This window comes from Astyanax mexicanus, chromosome 2, assembly GCF_023375975.1.
Source record: "Astyanax mexicanus isolate ESR-SI-001 chromosome 2, AstMex3_surface, whole genome shotgun sequence".
Classification (NCBI taxonomy): domain Eukaryota; kingdom Metazoa; phylum Chordata; class Actinopteri; order Characiformes; family Acestrorhamphidae; genus Astyanax; species Astyanax mexicanus.
In genome coordinates this window covers 67823521-67841751 of record NC_064409.1, presented here as the reverse complement: position 1 = coordinate 67841751, position 18231 = coordinate 67823521, and the positions used below count along the sequence as shown (strand labels likewise).

Sequence of the window (18231 nt, the reverse complement as noted above, 5' to 3'; positions counted from 1 at the left end):
TGAAGATAAGGTTAATATGAATGTGAGATATGAGATTAACTGTTATAATCTCTTCTAACACTGCAGGGAAGATTCTGGGTGCGGGAGCTTTTGGAAAAGTAGTGGAGGCTACAGCGTACGGTCTGGGGAAGGGGGAAAATGTGACCCGGGTGGCTGTGAAAATGCTGAAAGGTCAGTACATAGTGTTCTACAGGCATGGACTACCTTGCATTGTGTAGCTTTATTTTGTTTTCTAGTTATACTAAATAATTATGCACTGTCAACATAATAAAGCTCTGGAAAAAAAATAAGAGATGACTTCAGTTTCTGAATCAGTTTCTCTGATTTTACTATTTATAGGTTTATATTTGAGTAAAATGAACATTGTTGTTTTATTCTATAAACTACAGACAACATTTCTCCCAAATTCCAAATAAAAATATTGTCTTTTAGAGCATTTATTTGCAGAAAATGAGAAATGGCTGAAATAATAAAAAAGATGCAGAGCTTTCAGGCCTCAAATAATGCAAAGAAACAAGTTCATATTTATAAAGTTTTGAAAGAGCTGTGAAATATATATAAAATTTATTATACATTTTCTGGATGTTTTTATATATTGAGCCTTAAAATATTGTTCTGCTCAGTAAAAAATATTGTAAATATAAAGCTATTATGCAAATTATTGGCACTTTTAACAGAGAGAATAGTCTGCAATTTGTTTATTTAATTAAGGCAAAGACAAATACAGTTTTATTGAACCCCAGTTTGCTATGAGGAAGACAGCACTAAATTATTACTACCTATATCACCAAGAAGATCACTGTGAAGGTGTTCAGTGTTCACTGCTCAGTGAAACTGGACTATTAGTCAACAATAAATGCTTTACAGCAATTAAGTTAGTACTTCTTTATTTACACTGAATATACATGCGCTTTTCTAGGTGTACTGACAACTCCACACTGAGTCCAGCAAAGCCAATCCCAGCAGAGACTGTGGAGGTTGAGAGGGAGGAGTTTGGGGTAGTAGAAGTGGAAAGTGTTCTGAGCATTACACCGTCCGATCAGAAGATGACTGTAGAGTGCATTGCAGTGAACCGGGCTGGCAAAGACAGCGATACCTTATTTGAAACAAGTTCATATTTATAAAGTTTTAAGAGTTCAGAAATCAATATTTGGTGGAATAACCCTGGTTTTTAATAATAGTTTCCATGCGTCTTGGCATGTTCTCCTCCGCCAGTCTTACACACTGATTTTGGAAAACTTTATGCCTTTACTCCTGGTGCAAAAATTCAAGCAGTTCAGTTTGGTTTGATGGCTTGTGATCATCCATCTTCCTCTTGATTATATTCCAGAGGTTTTTAATTTGGTAAAATCAAGGAAACTCATTATTTTTAAGTGGTCTCTTATATTTTTCCAGAGCTGTATATATTAATGCATAAAAACTGTATTTTTTACATTTCTCATAAATATAATTTCTACATTTATTGAGTTGTTGTGAAACCTGCTTCAAGCAATATATGATGATCTGTTGGTGATCTGAAATAGTTGATAATCTGAATCACTGATTGTAATAATGGACTGATTGCAGCCAGTGCCCATTCAGACGAGAAGGAAGCTCTGATGTCAGAGCTGAAGATTCTGAGTCACATCGGACACCACAAGAACATTGTTAACCTGCTGGGAGCCTGCACTTATGGTGGTAAGACAGAGGGGAGAGGGTGTGTGAGAGAGAGAGAAAGAGAGAGAGAAAGAGAGAGAGAGAGCAATTGTTATGTTCTACTATATGATGTGATGCATCCAAACAATATTTAATATTCTTCTTATGCTTCAAATCCAAAATCCTTAATTTTCCAGTCATATAAACTGATTCGCCACATGTCATTGATTATAGTATTATAGTGTCATGTCCCATGACTTTCCATGTCCCATGGAGGCTAAAGAATGCTGGACTGACAGGCGGGACATGCATGTGGGGCCTTCTGCATTGAACATTGATGTCACTTTTACATTCCATCATATTTAGTGGACCTAACGACTTACAAATGACAAGTTACAGTAGAATAGCAGCCATAGAAGACATAAAAATCCAAGGCAAAAACATAAAAACATTTAGCAAGGCCTGAAGGAGCCCAACAGTGTACTATTGGGATACAGGAAGAAAAGAGGAAGAAAGGATGATGGGTGCAGGGAATGAGGTTAGAAGTAGTTAGAGTGTGAGAGGTGTTAGGAGAGTAAGTGCTCTTTAAAGAGCTCGTCTTTAGGAGTTTCTTAAAGGTAGCGAGGGACGCTTCTGATCTGGTGGTAGAAGGTAGTTTGTTTCACCATTGGGGAACTGGAGAGTAGAACAGTCTGGATTTATTTGTGTAAATGTTTTGGTAAAGCTGCTTGTCTGTTCACTTTGACTATTTCAGCCAAGTGCTACCAGCCATATATATCACAAAAGCCATTGCCACCCACAGTGGACAGCAGTGCAGTAATTGGTAATGATTGTGACTGGCGGCATCTGGTTAAAACTGTCCATGCATGTTCTCAAATCACACACAACACATCTAAATTCTGTGAGATGTATGCTACTAGTTCCAGGTTCCATGATATTTGGCAAATCATTGTAATTCGAATATATAACATAACTGATAAATAATGTTATATTGCCCAGCTAGGCTGTCTTACTGAATCGTGGTGTTGCAAGATAAGAGTTTTTTTCTCCAAAATTATTTACTTCTGTTTTTTTAAGTCATACTAAATGTACAGTATATGTACTTCGTGCCTCCCGCCCAGGTCCTGTGCTAGTCATCACCGAGTACTGTTGTCACGGTGACCTTCTGAACTTCCTGCGGACCAAAGCCGAGACCTTCTTGAACTACGTGATGACGGTGCCGGGAATCACGGAGGAGAGGAGTGTCTATAAAAACATCACTGCTGACAGGATGTTTATTAGGAGGTATTCTACACCACATTCAATTAAATTAAATTAAAGCTAAAATAGCCATTTCTTTTTAATCCAAAATAATCATAAAAAAATAAAAAATAGACAATGAATATTGAACACGTCTTTTAATATGTAATACACAAAAAATGTTGGTAAATAAAATCAAATAAACATTGTCTTATGATTCTTATTCAGTGTATTACTTATGATTTCATCCAATAGTTTTATGTAAGGTAGCTTTTAAAAGTACAACACTATTAAAATAAATTTAAAAATTGTTTGATTCATTCCACAGTGACAGCGGGATTTCCAGCACTTGCTCTGACACTTACTTGGACATGAGACCTGTTGGCCCAAGATCAAAATCAACACGCGGTATGAATTCATTCTACAAATCACAGGGCCACAGTTATGGTGGTTTACAGAAAAATTTAATTATTTAATAAACAAAAAAGTGTTAAAGAAAGCAGAATATGTTTTATATTTTACATTTTTTCATATTAGCAGCTCTTGTTTAGATGACAGTTTTGCACATCTTGGCTGGATTTTCTCAGTCAGCTTTATGAGGTAGAGTCACCTGGAATGGATTTCAGTTAACAGCTGTGCTGAACTCATCAAGAGTTAATAACATGAATTTCTTGCCTCTTAATGTGTTTGAGAGCATCAGTTGTAAAGTTGTAAAGAGGTAGAGTTATACGGGTATACAGTGAATCGGCCTGTTTAAATAATGTTCTAATCAATATTATGGCAAGAACTTTTAGAAATGAACATCAGTCAATTGGAAAACGATGAAACTGGCTCTCATCAGGACCACCCCAGAAAAAGAAGAGCAAGAGTTTCCTCTGTTGCGCAGGATAAGTTCATCAGAGTTACCAGCCTCAGAGACCATACGTTAACAGCACCCAGATAAGAGCCATATAAATGCTTCACAGAGTATTTTGGTTTGTTTAACACTTTTAAGTTTCTACATGATTCCTTATGTGTTTCTTCATAGTCTGGTCACTTCACTTCATGTGTCCATACATTTGACTGATACTGTATATCAAACTAAGTCTCTAATTTCTGTTGGTGTAGATTCCTCCTGTGAAGGTCAAGAAGAAGACTCATGGCCTTTAGACATGGATGACCTGCTGAGATTCTCCTATCAGGTGGCTCAGGGACTTGACTTCCTTGCAGCTAAAAGTGTGAGTTATTTTAAACAAACAATAAACTGTTTTTTTCTGCCTGATGATGTATCATGCAGATGGGGCTGCATATATAATTTCTAATATATATATATATATATATATATATATATATATATATATATATATATATATATATATATATATATATATATATATATATATTTATTTATTTTTTTTATTTATTTTTTTTTTTTCTGCAGTGCATTCACAGAGATGTAGCAGCCAGGAATGTTCTCTTGACGGACGGACGCATAGCTAAAATCTGTGACTTTGGCCTAGCTCGTGACATCATGAATGATTCCAACTATGTGGTCAAAGGAAATGTAAGTAGAAATTACTCTTACCTAAACCCTATCATCACAGTTACAGCAGTGGAAAGAAAAAGGCACATATCAGCATATCTGGTATATATACACAAGTCAAGGAGAGGAAATGACAAATTGTCCAGTATTATTCAGTAATACCCACAATTGTGGACATTCAGTGAGCCTGTTATTGCCATTACCATTGGCAGACGGCTCCATGACACAGAACTACATACTTCCTGGTATATTTTATCTTCTTTCCAATTCTTTCCTCTTCTGACACTTACAACTGGGTGCAACTATTTTTTTTGGACGATGAGTATGTAAACAAAAGAGTTTCACATATCCAACACTACTTTGTTCAAAGTGATCAGCAACTATGGGAGGAATTTTATAGTATTTATGACGTTAATAGTCTGCCAGTTTAGACTATTGCTGAAAAAATACAGAAGATCCACTACTGTTTACTGTTTAAGTTTGGAATCCTTGTTTTTATTTCAACAGAAACACAATTTGCTTTCAGAGAAATGTTAAAAATCAATTAAATATACCAGTTCTATTCAATTCCTCCTTGTTGCAATAGTTATAAAACTAAAGACCTGTACTGGAGGGATAATGCAGTAAGAGTCTTTAATACCCAAATAAGTGTTAGATGTGCTTCATATCTGTTATTGTTTTTAGGTTTCTGATAAACAACTAGTACACTGAATACTAATATGTTTTTTGGAAAAGGGAGAAATTGGATTAATTGAGATGATTTGGTGAATTATTCCATTACAAATCTAGAACAATGCTTTGCATACAAGAAAATGCAGCTGTTTATGAATCGCTTTCTCTTTCTGAACTGATCATGTGGTGTGCTCACCAGCATAGTGACCTGTTTGTTTGCTTTTAGGCTCGTTTGCCAGTGAAGTGGATGGCTCCGGAGAGCATCTTTGAATGTGTGTACACAGTACAGAGTGACGTCTGGTCTTACGGGATTCTGCTTTGGGAAATCTTCTCTCTGGGTACAAGATTACACCATAGAATCCCACAAAAATACAATATTTCCACTGTTTAAGTATTTTGTCCCTTTAATTTACTACATACTATCTGCTCTTTACATGGTGTCAGGATGTTAAGACAAATGGGCCAATATAAATGATCCAACAATTCTTTTTAATGTCTTGTTCACATTGATTACTCCATTGGAGACGCAGAAAGCATACTTGTATTAGACCGAAATCACACAGTTCAGGCCGTGATTGTGCTTTTAACACAAACACACACACACAACTTGGGTACATTCAATAATTGTTAAGCCACCATAAAGTGAACTGACTAAACATCCATGCCTCCATGTCTAAAGGCACATAACTCCTAACAAACAAGATACACACACTCTTACAGAGCTACAATAACATGCATAACACAAAAAAAAAACAAGCATGAAGCCGCTGCCCAACAGCTACCCAGAATTCCCCACAACCTCAATCTACATAACCACGTCAGACCATTCTCCAAACTGTTAACTTGAGGCTATACCAACTCATTATGACTAGTAACATGCCTAGTGTGACCTGGGGCTTAAATATTTAATTCTAGACCAGCCTTCTTCTTCAGCACTGCTGACTCCCAAAAAGCACAATTTTAAATGTTTAATTCGCTATATAATAAACTAATAAATAAACACTGAGACATTATAAAACAACATGTTGAAATTTTATGTATCCTTGCCATGAGCACGTTGGCCAATGTTTAACCTCACTTACAAGATAGCACCTCACAACTTACACAGGTGTGGCCATTCCCAAACTGTTCCCTGAGGTAACACTTCATGATCAATTTACACACTGGTATTCCATGACTTTTGCCATGTTAGTGAAATGCATTATTCACAATTTCTAAATATATGTTTGTTTGTTTGTTTTTTTTTACAGGAAAAAGCCCCTATCCAAATATGCTGGTGGATTCAAAGTTCTATCAGAAGATAAAGTCTGGATATCAGATGTCTCGCCCGGACTTCGCCCCACCAGAAATGTAAGTAAACACATTTTATTGTCTTTTCACTATTTACAAAGGTAAGTGATGCTGTTCACTATAGAGGATTTTTTTAAAGATAATATGCCCATGTGAAGCCTGTATGGGGGTCCCATGGAGGTTCCATGTTGGCCCCACATCAACATCTTAGGCTACGTTCACATTACAAGCCACATTGCTCAAATATGTTTTTATGCTCAGATAGGATCTTGACGGTTTACTGTCACAAATGTAAGTGACCTGTCTCTGTGTGTAATTTGAACAAATCTGTTCCTTAAACGCCTTACATGTGCACATTGATACATGTAAAAACGTCGCCTTCTTCACCAATAACAAAAAAAACATCATTTTTGAGAGTCGGAAATGGATGCGTTAGTAGCTCATATGTGGAGCATCTTTTGCTGTAGTGGAGCACAAACAGCTGGTCTGAAGTACACGCTCAGGTCGAGGAGGAGAAAAATGACAAGGGGGTTTGCTTTTGCTGTTTTTGCAGCTATAGCTGCACAGCTGCACCAAGAGATGGTACGTAAAGCATGCATAAAAGCAAAAAGACAAATGAATTCCGATTTGACCGTTCACATTCATGTCGCATGTCCATGGATTGTATAGGTATCCCATTTAGGACCACATATGAAAGTGGCTCAGATCTGATTTGAAAAAAACGAAATTTGGCACGTTCACACAGCCATGAAAAAATCTGATCTGAGCCACATTAAGCAAAACATGAGATTTGAGCCACTTCAGCCTGGTAATGTGAATGTAGCCTTAGTCTTTGGGTAAGAAATAGTTGAGTTCATATTGGGACTCCTGTCCTTAGCAAATTATTGTGTTATTACTTTAGCAAGTCTAATCAAACAATGTGAGACTTCATTAAGATCTATACTGAACCTCAAGAGAAGACGCATTGCTTTGTTTTTCTATCTAACCTCATTGTCGTCTAGGAGAAACTACAGATTTTTTTTTTTTTTGGACATGTACAAACCCATTCAGAGCTTATGTCTTCCTGGAACCCACCTAGCCTACAATCTACATGAGCATGTTGTCTGGTTTACCCTGTTAAGAAGTGAAATATTAAATTCAGTCGCTGCTCTTTCTGATTCAAACTGATATAATTAATGGTGCTTCACTAACACGTCTTGAACCTATGTCCTCTACAATGGCCAAACATTGGATTGCCAGCTCTCAGGAGGACATACTAGAATATTATTAAAAAATACAATATAAAAGAGGAAGCTATTTAATACCTTGTCTGTGATTTGTATGGATGCTGCCGGAAAATACAGTTCTTATTTCCCAGAATGAGTAAGTGAGGCATCAGCATAGCTGACTCACTGGTGTCTCGGCGTCTTCGTTCTCTGTTCCTCTTTTGTTCCCCACTGGTTTGGCTGTTCGTTCTGCATGTTAAACACATGATCCCAGAGTGAGGCGTCCGTTTTGCTCCCATTTCATGCCTCTCCTCTCTACTTCTCTTGGCCCTCCCTTCGTCCATGTTAAAGAGGGTTTTGTTTTAGTTCACTGACCTCGTTTATAGAATTTTCTCAGCTTAATAAGTCTAAACTTTGTAAAATTACTTTAGTTTTAGTTCAAAATATTAAAGTAATTTTACATAAAATAATAATAATAAAAAACAGTGTTCTGTTCATGAGAGTCTAGTAATATTTCTAATGTTCTAATCATATCAACACCTGGTTTGGTGAATCAGTGAATAATGATGGTAAATCAAGACAAACTTTATTGTTTTGTTTATAAATTAAAAATAAAAAAATAAATTAATAAACATAAATTGGCACCATCCATAATGCCAGGCGTGGGCTAAAGATAATAAATAAATAAGTGGAATTGTGTACTCTGGAATTATGCTGAGTTGAGGAGTTGAGAGAAGGTGATTTTGCTAATACTCCAAAATTTTGTTGCTGTATGCAATAGATGTAACACTTCTGAGACCAGATGCAAACGTGAGTCAGTTTTATTTTCTTTTAAAAAAAACAACAACAAAGAACAGAAACTGAATCAGAAACAAACACTGAAAGGTGCTAACACACTGCACACAGTATGCCACGTTGCTTTTTGCTCTGGTGAATGTTGGCAAGTTGTGGTTTTGTTGTGCTGTTGCTGACACAGAGCCGTGTCTGCTGATAATAGGCAGGGTTTTTAAATCTATTCACCTCTGTGACCCGTGTTTTGTAGTTTTGAGTCGCTACAGTCTCTGTAGATTTGTATCTGACTCTCACCGTCAGAATAAAGCTCTGATTCTGTGAGCACCTTGAGACTAAATAAACAGCGACTAAAAAACGACTTAAAAAAAAAAAAAAAAAATAAAACACAAGAAAGACACATGATGTGATAATAGAATTGATTGATTTTCACAGCAATACTCCAAAATCTATCAAATTTAACAGAAAGACAGAAAGCTGGAGAAAGTTACTCCAACGAAAACAGAATAAACTCATTTTAATACCCTTGATTTCAGAAGAAACAACAAACAAACAGATTTTCCATTACTTTTGTCCTGTTATAATGTCAGTAATTTCTACATTCAGGTACACCATCATGCAAATGTGCTGGAACCTTGAGCCGACCGAGAGGCCAACCTTTGGCAAGATTGCTCAGCTTATTGAGAGGTTGCTCGGAGACACACCTGAAGAGGTAAGAAAATAAAAACATTTCAAAAATGTATTATTGTCGTTGTTGTTATTATTATTATTATTATTATTATTATTAAATACTTGGACAATAAGTTCTAAGGCACCTATGTGCTGCTATTCTAGGCTTCATAACCGAGGACCATATATCGTAAATATCAGTATATTTGAAAATATATTAATATTGAAAAATATCTAATATTCTACATTGTAAAATATATTTATATATTGTTTTAATTTATTTAAAACAAAAAAATGTGTAAGGATGATGAAATTATGCTGTAGAGACATCATAATTAAAGGAGCAGCATGTCTCCAGCAGTCCAGCAGTCTAATGCGCAACCACTATGAACGAGAGATCGCAGGTTCGAATCCTGTTCATGTAGCTCTACCATTAGTTGCCGGTGCCCAGAGGGTGCAAAATTGGCAGTGCTCCCTCTGGGGGGTAGATGGCACTTAAAAAAAAAAAAGGAGCAGCATGATGACTTTTTTTTTTAGCATTTCAAACAACATAATCCCAAGCAGTATACTGAGTCTTAAAATTACCACAAATAATCATATGTTTATTATGTTAAAAACAACTTTATTATATTGTATACCGTAATTTACTTGAACATATTAATATATGAGTTTTTAGTCATGTTGCCTAGCCCTGTGAGGGGTGAGGTCCAGCGTTTTAAGACAGTTCAGTGGCAGATTGTATGTGTACTGTTAGCTTGACAGTCTGTCTCTGTCTCCCTTAGTACCAGAACGTCCAGTCTGGAGTGCTGGATGAGCAGCAGCTGGAGGCGTGTGACCCCGAAAAGACCAATGAAGAGTCATGTGAGCAGGAGGAGGAGGAGCAGTCCTTAATGAAGCCCAATAACTATCAGTTCTGTTGAAGCCAACTGGAGATTAACCCTCTCACTTTTACCTGTACATGATGTGTAATACTTCCACTCACAGGTAATAAATCCAATCACTGGAGATTTCCTGCAGCTATGACTGATTTAAAGCTATGTGAAAGCTACGTGCTTCAGTGACAAAGTCGAGATTTTCTACTGTTTGTTCGTCAACAAACGAGACAAAACCACAGACAAGTTTACATGGCATGAGTTCTCTTTCATGCTAGCTTAGTAAATCTGTTGAAATTGTTGACTTATAATAAGGCCACTACTGTTCTGGTGGTCACGCCATGGCAGGATTTGGAAATACGTTGAACTCTGTTTTCCACTTTTTCACCTTAAATTTCCTCTGAAACAGTCTGAACCCTATTAAAGAAAGCATTTTTAGGTACAAAGACCACATCCTTTCCATGACGCACTAATGAAAATAGCAGTTCCCTGTTCGAACATATAGAAAACAGACAATTCAGCATTCTCAACTTCCTCTTCATAAGCATACTTGCAAGGTTCATTTCTGCACCAGATAACCACCAAGTATACCAAGTAGTGTTATTTACTTTTTTTCTTTATGTATGTTTGTTCTTTTACATGTACATTTTTTAAAATCCCTTTATTGTCCACAATTATTGAGGATTCTTTCTTTTAAATTGACCAAACATGCTTTTGTTTATACAAAAATAAATAAATATAATATACATTAATTTTACATGCTGACATTATATTAAAGCTCACTCAGTATAGAGGGAAACTTGAATTTTTTTTTCTCTACAAATACTTTTTCAGCTAAAATCCTGGTCATTTACTGCATGCAATACATTATGATTACTGTTCTTTTATCTGAAGTTAAGCAAACGTTTTTTTTTTGGTTGTGTTTGTTGTTTATTTACATGTACACAGAGTATTTGTTCATTTGATGTAGCATCAAGCTAACACTGCCATTTGTAGTAGATGTGGGTTTCTTAAGATTCAGTCTTATGAAAGTTTGATTGTATTCGTGATCTCATATAAAATGGTTTACAGTTTACAGTTTATGATATTGCTGTTGGTGTTATTTTACTTTATTGGTTCGTTTTAATCAGTATAAATCATTTCATTGATTTATCAGCACATAGCTGTTAAACCTGAATCGTCAGTGCATTGTGGACATAAAAAAATAGTCACAGCCCAGAACTGCAGTGTGTTGTGAAATGTGAAAATTTTATATATATAAAAAGATACTTTAGTAAATGCTTTGATTAGAATTATATTTCTTCCTTCAAAAAGGCACTCAAAATGAAAAATACATGAAAAATAACAGTTTTCTCCGGAAAGTGAGAAAAGGTTGATATATTATTATTTTGGTAGCGCTCATTTATTGGGAAATCTGTTGAAACTGTATTTTTAATATCACAACATATCATAGAAAAAAATCTATATTATTAGTTCATATTCATAAAGTTTTAAAAGATCAGAAATCAATATTTGGTGGAATAACCCTGTTTTTTAATCACAGTTTTTATTCATCTTGGCATGTTCTCCGCCACCAGTCTCACACACTGCTTTTGGACAATTTACTCATGCTGCAAAAATTCAAGCAGTTCAGTTTGGTTTGATGGCTTGTGATTATTCATCTTTCTCTTGATTATATTTGATTGATTAGATTTTCAATATGGTAAAAAAAAAAATTCCAGAGCTGTATATATTAAATGTATATTGAATGTTGTTTCAGTTCTTTTTTTCAGTATTGTAGAGCCATACTATGTAGCACCTGAACTTCTGAACTTTAAAGATCTAAAGCTCTGGAAGGATTCTGGGTCTGTTCAATACTTTGTGGTGTGTATTTTGTGCTGAGATCTGTCATAAGCTACCCCATGAAGCCATAGAAAAAAACAGAAAAAAACAAACTGTTCTGTAATTAAAGCTTTAATGTGTTTTATCTATTCAATTTCAAGTCTTTTTTTTATCTGTTTTAGTGCTGCAGATTGTCAGATCACCTGACAATATTTACACTCATATATGTGTAGCAGTTGAATCTTTTTAAATGCAGATACTTAATGATGCTTTTGCAGGCTAAAGTTGAATTTATGATGTTCTGACACTGTTGTCATAATGTTTTGTATGTTTTTATGCTAATGGAGGCGTGTAATCAGTTAGTTTAGGCCATGCAATCAGGTAATAATTGACTATATAACAGCAATAAATCGAGCCTGAGAGATTATGAGAACATAAAAAGATGGAAATGGCAAATTCATTTACAATAAAGCTGTTTGTTTTTGCATTCTGTGGTTTTGTTTAATGTATATACAGTATACACAATATCACAGTTCATCGTCATCAACACACACTGATCATAAACATTAATACTTTATGTTCCTTGGTTACAAACACACATTATTGTATTCATCAATAAATACTGTCCGCTTCTACTATAACTTAACCCTTTCAGCACTGTGGGTCTGTTCTTTTGGTTCTGATGCATTTGATTTTTTTGTATTCAGTCACTGACAGTCACTCACAGTATCACAGTGGTCCTCCTCCCACTCCTCCCTGATTCCTCAATTTCACTGAGGCCAGTATCACAGTTCAGTCCCACACAAATTACCTATTCAAGCTCCGCCCACTAATGTGCTCTTTCACATCATCTGAGATTGAGAGGCTAAAAAAGGTTTTACAGTACACTGACTAAAATTACATTCAGCATCCCAGTAACAAAAACTAATTCTGTTACTTGCCACATTTAAGTGATGTGAAAAATAACAGACCTCCAAAGTCTTAAAGTAGGGATGTACCAAATATTTGTACCAAAAAAAATATGTTTAGCTGAATAAGCAAAAAATGCAAAAATGTATAGCCAACAACACTGTGCTATGTTGCTATATCTGCTGAGGTGTTAAAATGTTCAGTGTGCGATGCATTTTTAATCGCAGTTTTTAAATTGCTTTTATCTTAAAAAGCAAAAAAAACAAATTTACATACAACTTGTCAGGTATTCAGTTTTTGGATTTCAGTCAAATAATTTTATTTTGGTGCTTCTCAATCATAAAGTTAAAAAAGAATAAATCTTTTCAACATTTTAAAACAAGGTTAGTTCATTATTTATGTATAATTTTGATTTCCAACTCTTAACCCATATCAAATTATATGTTTCTCAATGTTTCTCTAAATATCTTTTTGATAATACAGCATAGAAAATTACATGCCTCACATCCAGAGTTATAGGATTAATATATTTTTGCATTGCCTGAGGAAGCCAGTTTGATTGGAAGGCTGGATATAAAGTTATTCCACAATTATACAATAAAGTAATTCATTTTCTAAACGTCTATAGGTCAGTCTCACACACGACGGATGCACAAATCCACCAATTACAGATAAGAGGCAGATGATGGACACAAAAATCCACCAGTTAGACACAGCGAGAGGTAGAAGACAAATCTGCAACTGCACTGTATTATCGCAAATATATTAAAATATATAAAAAATAATTTTAAAACATCAAATCTGAGGGTTAAGCACTGTCACAGTGTATAATTCACTGTAGATTCAGTTTAATAGTAGCAAAATCATGGAAGCAAATATAATTTTTGACCAAGGGTGACGTTGGAAATGTTTGGGTGCCAATTGGAATCATTGTTTTATTTATTTTAAGGTTTTTTAAAAGTACTATGTACAGTAGATTCATCATTATAGATAATTTTAGTTTTAACCATGCAAAGCGCAATAGAATGGAATGTCCGTTGCATTTGGCATCCATTATCAGTCAGTCTTTGCTTGAACTCCAAATAAATGATGTCGCCTTGCTATGCACATGCTGACTAGTATTCAACTTTACTCACAATGTATAAACGGTGTGGGCGTTCAGGAGCTGACCTCTGAGGTAACACTTTATCAACAATACAATACAATACAATGCAATGCATCCTGCTATCCCATGACTTCTGGCATGTCAGTGTCAATAGTAGGGTTGCACGATATATCGTTTAAGCATCATCACTGTGATGTGTGCATGCGCGGTAGTCATATCGCAAGAAATATGATGTCACTTAAGGCAATTCTTAACTTAACACGTCATGTTGCAATCTTATGATTCTTGACACAAGAAGTAGATACACAGCGCTGTCTCTGTGTCTGTGTGAGTGACAGGCTGCTGCTGCCTGCGCGAGGGGGAGCGCAAGGTGGGGGGTGGGCAGGAGTTAAACACAAGGTAACCGCACGGCCTTAATCCACATGGTTGGTCAGATGCTTGTAAATGCATGTGATAAAAGCTGTGCACCTCAGTCCAGCACAGTTTTACACAGATATTTCCAATTAAAGATGAATTCATTATTTTAATCCCAGAAAACCGGTCTTATTTACCTTTTAAAAAGCCGTTTAAATGCCTGATACTGCAGTTTTCCTCCGGTTTTGTGTGCTCTGCGCTGACTCAGTGCTTGATCGGGGGGCTGGTGACGCCATGGGTCCTGCGTTGTTTAATATTGAGATATATATCGCCAAAAAAAGAGCATTTGTAATTTGCAATGTAATTTGTTTTCAATATCGTGCAGCCTTAGTGTATACATGCACTTGCATAGCATGTCAAATACTGATGATATGATGGCATACGCTGTTTGGCTGTATTTAAAAAGGAACTATGCCTTCTGTTTTAAAATAGAACCAGATACCAGTAGTTGGTATGTGAGATACCACATCAAGTGGTGGAGTGGGCTGAGGAGTGTGAAACTTTAGGTGAGGTCAAATCACTAAAATGAACCAGTATTGAGAACCTGTGGGACAGTGCTGGGAAATGAGAATTCCAGACACTGTAGGAGGAGTGTATACAGCAGTCAAGAATGTGTGGGAGAAATGTTGAGATACTTTGACTTTATGAAAGCCAGAGAGAGACCAGATTTGAGCTATTCTTTTTTTTTTTCTGTTCAACTGAGAGTCTATACTATGTCCCATGACTTTTGTCATGTTCCACAGAAGCTAAAGAACACTGCACTGCACTGACCTGTAGAACATGCATGAAGGGCCTCCTACACTGAATGTGGATGTAATTTTTCATGCTTGTCTGTTCGGATGGACAACTGCAGCCAGACACTGCCGGTCACAGTCATATCATTACCACCCACTTGTACAACTTGACAAAAGGAATGTCCCATCCATTGGGCACCAACTTTTAGGCCTTGCTTCAACCATGATAGATAACTCATGTTGCCTTGTCATGAACACATTGGCCTGTGTTCAACCTCACAACAAATACAGGTGTGGGCGTTCCCAATCCGTACCTGGAGGTAACACTTTATTATCAATATTATAAATACGCATACTGATTTTCCTGCTGTGATTTTTTTTTTTGGCATGGTGTTTTTTTGATGCAGCACTATTGTGCTCTATGCTTTCTGAACATTCGGTAAAGCCTGTCTAACAGCAGCTGTGAAAAGACACATTTGTGGGCAGAGCAACAGATAGACAATAGGTCAATTACGGTCATTCCAACACCACATCTTCCACAGCTACAGCGTCCACCTCCCGCTCGCCCTCCTCCTCCCCCTGCTCCTCCTCAGTGTTGAGCTGTGCCAGTCCCAGCCTGTAGAGGGCGTCCCGGATCATCACCACCTCGCCCTGCTGGCACACTTTCAGCACCTCCGCGATCTGCTGGCTCACGATGTCTCTGCTGCTCATGAAGTCCACCAGCCGGTTGTAGAGGTAATAGTGCGCCGGGTTATCGAACACTAGAGATTTGTGAGTTTTGCCCTCGGCAGACGGCCCCTTGTCTTCTCCCGAGCTGCTGGTGATGGTTGAGACGAGACTGGCGTAAGGCTGCAGCTCTTTGCAGAGCGTGATGGCGTGGTGGGGGTACGGGGAAGAAGAGACTGCAGAGGGACTGGAATCGGCAGGATCATCAGGTCTCACGATCCAGCGGGACAGGGATTTAGTGACGGGGTGCAGGCGGGGGTTAGAGTCCACAGCGGAGAGATCCACACTGTACTGCTGATCCTGCAGCTCAGCGCAAGAGACGTACTGAGAGAGACAGACAGACAGAGAGAAAAACATTTTAAGTCAACATATTTCCTTCACTAACCCCTTAACAGGACAGGATTTTTGTCAATTTTCTGCCTGATATTACAGCACTAAATCTTGAGGATTACTATTCAAGCATTACATAAAAGCTTTTATGTTTGATAAGGAACATTACTGAAAAATAGAATTGTAATTGTAATAGAAAATATTAAAAAAAATATTTAAGTTAATTTGCTAATGTCAAAATATAATGAATAAAATCATAAAATTGGATCTTTCCTGAACTTCTAAAATCAACATTTTCCTGAATGCTAATCAACCAGTTCATGGCCTCCAAACCTTTAGTTTCATTATGCTTGTCTAGTTTTTACGTCTATTTTCAAACATGCAGAATTTGGGTTGATTCCTGTTATTGATCTGGAATTATTAAGGGAGATTTCAAAGCTCTCAATTTTTCAGAATGTAAATAAGTTATTTTACTGCAGAAAAAGAGGCTTTTTTTATCGCCTATACCTGTAGCCTGTATATGGAACAAGGCATTTTAAGGAGTTAAAGGTAGCTGTACAAATAAACAAACCAAAAAAAATTGTATATTGGGACATAGAGTTTGGCTTTATCTTTGCGTGATACAACGCTATCCTGCATTTGTGGATTGCATGCTGAACTGTGTTCACAGACAGTGATTTGCAGAAGTGTTTGTGAGCTCAGTACAGAATCAAGCCTGTTTTTTATTTAAGTCTGCTGAGCTCTTAAAGAAGACATCCGCTGTGAAATGGACTTTGGATGTAATGATGCATGAAAACAAGAATTAACTTTTGCAGAATAGTCCACCTTGTTTCTCCGCCAGAATTCTGAAATAAAGAACTTTTAGCTGATGCTCCCAACAGGTGATACTCCCAATGCTAGTGATAGGGGCTTAAATTGCTTTTTTTCACACAATGAACAAGATCAAAGTAGCTTCACACGTCATTAGCCACCATCTTGGAAACAACTCACAATTTGTTGACTGTCAGGCGTGAAGGAATAGGTAGGATATGAGAACAGATGGAACTGGCAATATTTGCCAGCTACTGTTGCACCAACTCCTGTCCAAAACTAATGCAAGTATTTACATGACTTATGAGCTGTAGTTTCATTTGTGTCAGTCGGTTGATTACCGTGACTTAATTTTAAGATGGCAAGGCCCAGAGAACTACCTGAAGGGACTGTGTCTATAAACAGGGTTTTTTTATAAATTATCTGTGCAATTTGAAAAGTCTCCGTGCCTCATTTTAAATATTAGGGCCCCAGAATTTTCCCAATAAAGTGTGGAGCTACTTTGAGTTAGTTAATGTATAAATAATCTAAAAATAGTGACCTTTTTTGCATGAGCAGCACTATGCCCCTATCACTAGCATTGTAAGCCTGTTGGAAGCAGCAGATAAAATCACAGTATTTCAGAATGCTAAGACTAAACGAAGGTGGGACACTTGACAACATTTTGTACTCGTAATCATGTTTCATTACACCCAAAGTCCATTTCACACCAGATTTCTCCTTAAGTGATGTTGAGGAGTGATGTTAATCTCCCTTAGTGTCAATTTGAAAGATGTGGTGGTGACTTTGAGTGTTTTGGAGGAAGCATATGATAGTTTACAATCTTTTTTTTCAAGAGTAGAAGAATCGCTTCACCCAACGTCCGAGTGGAACTGGGAACAACCAATCTTTCATCAAAATATAAAATCTACTAAGTGTAGAGTACAATAAGACCAATAAAATCATTAACATCTCAGCTCTGACCCCATCGCACTCATCGATCATCCAAAGAAAATTCTAAGTTAGCATCAGATACCATCCCTGAGGCAGATGTATCATACATTTCTGATTTATATAGACTTTAAAACAGAGCGACAGCCTTGTTTCATTTGAGTACTGCTAAAGATCTTTAGCCACTCTGATAGTATTATTTATTTTATTATTAATAATAATAAAAAAAAACAGCTCCTAACTTGTGTTTTCTTTCAAATAAATATATACTGTTGCTTTAAAATGACATGTATTTTTTATTTTTGAAGCAGCCAGGAATAAAAACTGCCTTTTTACGTTTTTACATTTTTTAAAAGTTAGACAGTGTCTGTCAAGCCCAATCCATTAACCCCATCATAGGGAGAATGGGACACTATGAATGCAAAAAAAAACCCTGTGTAATTAAAAAAAATGTGGCGATTGTAAAGAACTGTGGCCCGTTTAGGATGAAAAAGCTAAAATGGTGTTGCATTGTCATGTTAATTATAAATATGGTTCCAATGTCTGTATATAAATCATA

General features: G+C 36.5%; 2 protein-coding genes across 4 annotated transcripts in view; one reads left to right on the top strand and one right to left on the bottom strand.

Annotated features, from left to right (window-relative positions):
* The window catches only part of csf1ra (colony stimulating factor 1 receptor, a), a 28012-nt gene extending 15811 nt beyond the window's left edge, over window positions 1-12201 (top strand). For both annotated transcript variants that reach the window (XM_022665588.2, XM_049474828.1), the window contains 10 exons: window positions 67-171; window positions 1567-1677; window positions 2757-2919; window positions 3203-3282; window positions 3982-4091; window positions 4295-4417; window positions 5295-5406; window positions 6319-6418; window positions 8959-9064; window positions 9804-12201. In XM_022665588.2, coding sequence (XP_022521309.2) covers window positions 67-171; window positions 1567-1677; window positions 2757-2919; window positions 3203-3282; window positions 3982-4091; window positions 4295-4417; window positions 5295-5406; window positions 6319-6418; window positions 8959-9064; window positions 9804-9941 — 1148 coding nt within the window. In that variant the 3' untranslated portion in view covers window positions 9942-12201. The remainder of the gene's footprint in view (window positions 1-66; window positions 172-1566; window positions 1678-2756; window positions 2920-3202; window positions 3283-3981; window positions 4092-4294; window positions 4418-5294; window positions 5407-6318; window positions 6419-8958; window positions 9065-9803) is intronic.
* Window positions 12202-13538: 1337 nt separating this feature from the next.
* The window catches only part of hmgxb3 (HMG box domain containing 3), a 28909-nt gene continuing 24216 nt past the window's right edge, over window positions 13539-18231 (bottom strand). For both annotated transcript variants that reach the window (XM_049474826.1, XM_049474827.1), the window contains one exon: window positions 13539-15926. In XM_049474826.1, coding sequence (XP_049330783.1) covers window positions 15393-15926 — 534 coding nt within the window. In that variant the 3' untranslated portion in view covers window positions 13539-15392. The remainder of the gene's footprint in view (window positions 15927-18231) is intronic.